The 3,957-nt window shown below is 41.4% G+C and overlaps 1 protein-coding gene across 2 annotated transcripts in view; it reads left to right on the top strand.

Moving 5' to 3' along the window:
* Positions 1-2,319: 2,319 nt before the first annotated feature.
* cfap74 (cilia and flagella associated protein 74) overlaps positions 2,320-3,957 on the top strand; it is a 49,839-nt gene continuing 48,201 nt past the window's right edge. The window contains exons 1-3 of one of the 2 annotated variants that reach the window (XM_086049277.1): positions 2,320-2,565; positions 2,751-2,886; positions 3,184-3,282. In XM_086049277.1, the coding sequence (XP_085905403.1) occupies positions 3,189-3,282 (94 nt within the window). In that variant the 5' untranslated portion in view covers positions 2,320-2,565; positions 2,751-2,886; positions 3,184-3,188. The remainder of the gene's footprint in view (positions 2,566-2,750; positions 2,887-3,183; positions 3,283-3,957) is intronic. The other variant, XM_086049286.1, reaches the window with a different exon arrangement.

Here is a 3,957-nt window from a genome sequence, read left to right as displayed (position 1 = left end):
CTGAGAGAGACAAGGCAGATGGGGGCGGGGGAGAGAGCGAGAGAGAGCGACAGAGAGAGAGAGAGAGAGAGAGAGAGAGAGAGGGTAGGGAGAGAGAGAGACAGAGAGAGAAAGAGAGAGAGAGAGAGAAAGAGAGAGAGAGACTCACTAATCTGTTGTTCTCCCCTGACTGACTTGGCATTTTCACGCCATACTCAATATGGCCACATTGACACGAATATGGGACTTTATAGGATATTATAATACAGCATTATGTAATGTCGTGGTACATATAGAAATCATTCCCACACCCATATGGTGTCTGGTTTTGCACCATTACAATTTAATGCTGTAGCTGGCCGGATGTACAGTATGACTATAAGACACAACAAAGCCGAAAGAAACTCGTCCTTATATGCTCTATTGGAATTTTAATTCTATTCAGACAGCATTATGATTATATACAACATTCAAACGATACTAAGGACATATGTGTGTGTGTGTGTGTGTGTGCGTGTGTGTGTATAAGTATGTATGTACTGTATATATCAGTAAGAGTCCAGTAATTAGTATGCATTCTACATTTAATACAGAGTAGCCATACGAAGAACTAAGTGTTACAAAAAATGTGTCACTATCCACCAAAATGAACGCAGCACACACTTTTTTGACAGCATTTGTTTGTGTTGTTTTATTAATGTGTGTCACTCTTCACGCTGAAAAAGTAAAAAAGTAAAACATCATTCCTATGTTACATTACACATACTAAAATTGAAGATCATTTTACAGGGAATGGCTATGTACACTCTCAAACTTTGGGGGGAACCCTGTATTGCATTTGTGTACTGTAAAGTATGCCTGTTCTCCTTAACTGCTCTCTGTTGTGTGGATCAGTGGGCAATGATTGGGAATATTGCCATTTTTCTGTATTTCCTCCCTCGGTAATATATTTTGCTTTGCTTCCGATCCTTTTGTTCTCCCTTACACACATATTCTGACATATGTTTTTACAGCAGCTTTTGGGCATCATGACATTTCGATGTAGTCTCCTTAACTACTCTATAAGGCAATATTATTAAAGTTGTACATGGCAGTGACACCGGCAGCAGGGCATGATTTGCACATCTGTCTCACAGTCCAAAGTTTCTGTGTTTGAATCTAAGCTCAGGCCCTCAAGTATGGCGCTTGCATACTCCAGCTTCCTCCCACAATCAGAAAACATGCATGTTCAGTTGCTTAGAAGACTCTAAATTGTTCATAGTTGTGAATGTGAGTGTGAATTCTTGTTGGTCTTTATGTGCATTGATTGGCTGGTGACCACCAGTCTGCTGACTGTGTAGCCCGCCTACATTTCACCCAATGTTACGGGGTAGGCTGAACTCACCCGTGACCCTAATAAGCGGTAAAGAAAATGGATGGATGGATGGATGGATGGATGATGGAGGGATGGATGACAGTGACACTGTCAAATGAAGACAACTGTACGGCTTCAATACTGATCAGCTAGAATGCACTGTCAATGTCCTTTTCCAGGAGCTTCATCAGATAGGGACAGTATCTGGCATGTGGAACAAAGATTTTGCATAGCTCACAGATTTATCATTCTTTCTGAACCAGTCCAGACATTTTCTGCTGAATGTGGCTTTAGAAATATCAGCAATAACACAGCAGTATGACATTGGGAATGGTGGTAAAGAGAGTATGATTTGCTGTATTGAATTTTAAAATCCATGTTAGATGGGACTATTTGTGTTATACAATGAGAAATGATTGAACCAAACAATGATATTTTGACCTTGAATTTGAATTGATTTGTCATTGGCTTGTTCTCTGAGCCCAACGCCCCCTGGTGAGCATAGGCCATCCACGTCCCCTCACCATCGTACTCTGTTCTGGGCTTTTTTGGCCATCTCAGTCCAGTTGTTCCCTGCTGCTTTAGCTCTGTCTCAATGTGTCACCTCCAGCTTTTGCAAAGCAGGCCTTTCTTCCTATTCCCCTGTGGGTTCCACGTCAGGGCTTGGTGTGTGATGGTAGATGCTGGCTTCCTGAGGGTGTGTCTGATCCAGCACCACTTCATCTGCTGGCTTCCTGAGGGTGTGTCTGATCCAGCACCACTTCATCTGCAGCGTCTGCTTGGCCACTTGTTCCTGTTCCACTCGTTCCCTCAATTCTTCATTCCGGATCTTGTCCTGCCATCCGATTTTGTAGATCGGTCCCAGACAAGTGTTGAAGAATGTCTCAATCTTCTCCTGCATCTGTGTTGTCTTGCATTGTGTTGTTTAGTACTTGAATTATCCAGATATCCATCCATCTTTGATGCCACATTTCCTCATTGGGGTGGCTGGTGTTCTAAAGCAGGGATGCCGCTACACTTGAGCCATGGGAGGATCTCGCCCCGTCACAAATTTGTGTAGTCAAAGTTAAGTCCAGCATTTTGTTGGATTTTCTAAAATATATTCATAAATTATTTTCTCAGCCCCCTATATATCAGTCATGCCCCCCTTTCCACCTGGGAGAGAAAAATCCTGGAGCGGTCCGTGTTCTGGAGCATATCCCTGTTGACTTTAGGCGAGAGGTGGCATAGAAGTAAGTACACCCTGTATAACCACTAAATTCATATCTATCTGTATTGTTTGTACAAAACCATGAATATATTATATTTTTCTTAATTACAAGATTTGACTAGAATTAAAACTAATAAAATGATAGCCACCATCAAATCAAAGTGACAAACATATCATTTACATCATAAAGCTATTGTTATTGTTTAGGGGTAATGCAACTGATATGACGGTCAACCAAGTCCCGCGGACCGGAGATGTGTTTACTTCCGGCTTCCTGGTTTCCAAGGAAACCGACAAACATGGCCGACTGACTGAAGCAAAATAGTAAAGTAGATAGAGCGAGGTAAGTGATAGTTGAGTATTTTGTGTTTAGTGTGACTTCAGGCATATTGGGCTAATGCTAAAGATTTGTAACGTCGCAGCGAGGAAGGGACACGTTGACGTTGCCGCGAACGTCATGGAGGGCTTTGCTGTTTCACAACACAAAACGAACTCCCCATTCACATGTAACCTTCGCTCACACTAAGGATGTGAAATGGATGTCAACATGCGAGAACAATGGAATATGCTGTAACATGAGAAGTTTTACTAAACTATGATACTTCAGACACGTCCAATGTAACAGTTTCTTCATTATAAGGGATTATGGAGGAGGCAGACAATGGCTGTGAATGGGATGTGGCGTCTGACACCTGTGAACTGACAACCGACCAGTTTAGCTCTGATGAGGACACCGATGGTGAGTGTTACTTAATCACATACAGTATGTCATGGACTGTACATACAAATGATCTCGTAGAAAAAACAAAACAGCTGTCAGTTATACACTGCAAACTGCAGTGTATAGACCCTGGTCCATGGGGTAAATATAGCTTCGTTTTATAATTTCAATGACCACCAATCTCGGCTGGGGACGAACATTTGAAAAATGGGGCCCAAGAACCTTCTAAAGAACTTAAATGTGCAAATGTTGCACATAGCGCGTGCGGTTCAGCGAAAGTATCAGTTGCAGGGCTCTAGAGTACTGTCTCTAAATGGTGACATTTTGCCCCTAAAATTTAGGACGGACGTACAACTAAATGTTTCATCTAATCGTGCATCTGTGATCAGTAAATTTGCTGATTATTGTTATTTTTTATTTCTTGAAAATCTATTGATGGTCCTAAACTCTGAACACACTTTCTGCTTAAAGGGACAATGTGTAGAATGTTTTCATTTTTCAGTGATCATTCAATTTTAAAACCCACTATTCATTTCAACAATATGCAAAAAAATATATGCTCTATCACATCAACGTAATTATTTTTATATAATCGTAGGTGAAGTAATCTCTAATTATATTACACAGGGCGCGCCTCCCCTACAGGAGGCTGCCATGTTTCACCGACATCTTTGTGCTATGGATACTGGAAGG

Source organism: Filicampus tigris, chromosome 1 (assembly GCF_054856515.1).
Source record: "Filicampus tigris isolate MCC_2025a chromosome 1, RoL_Ftig_1.0, whole genome shotgun sequence".
Classification (NCBI taxonomy): Eukaryota; Metazoa; Chordata; class Actinopteri; order Syngnathiformes; family Syngnathidae; genus Filicampus; species Filicampus tigris.
The sequence above is the reverse complement of the archived record's forward strand: the minus strand, read 5'-3'. Positions and strand labels throughout refer to the sequence as shown.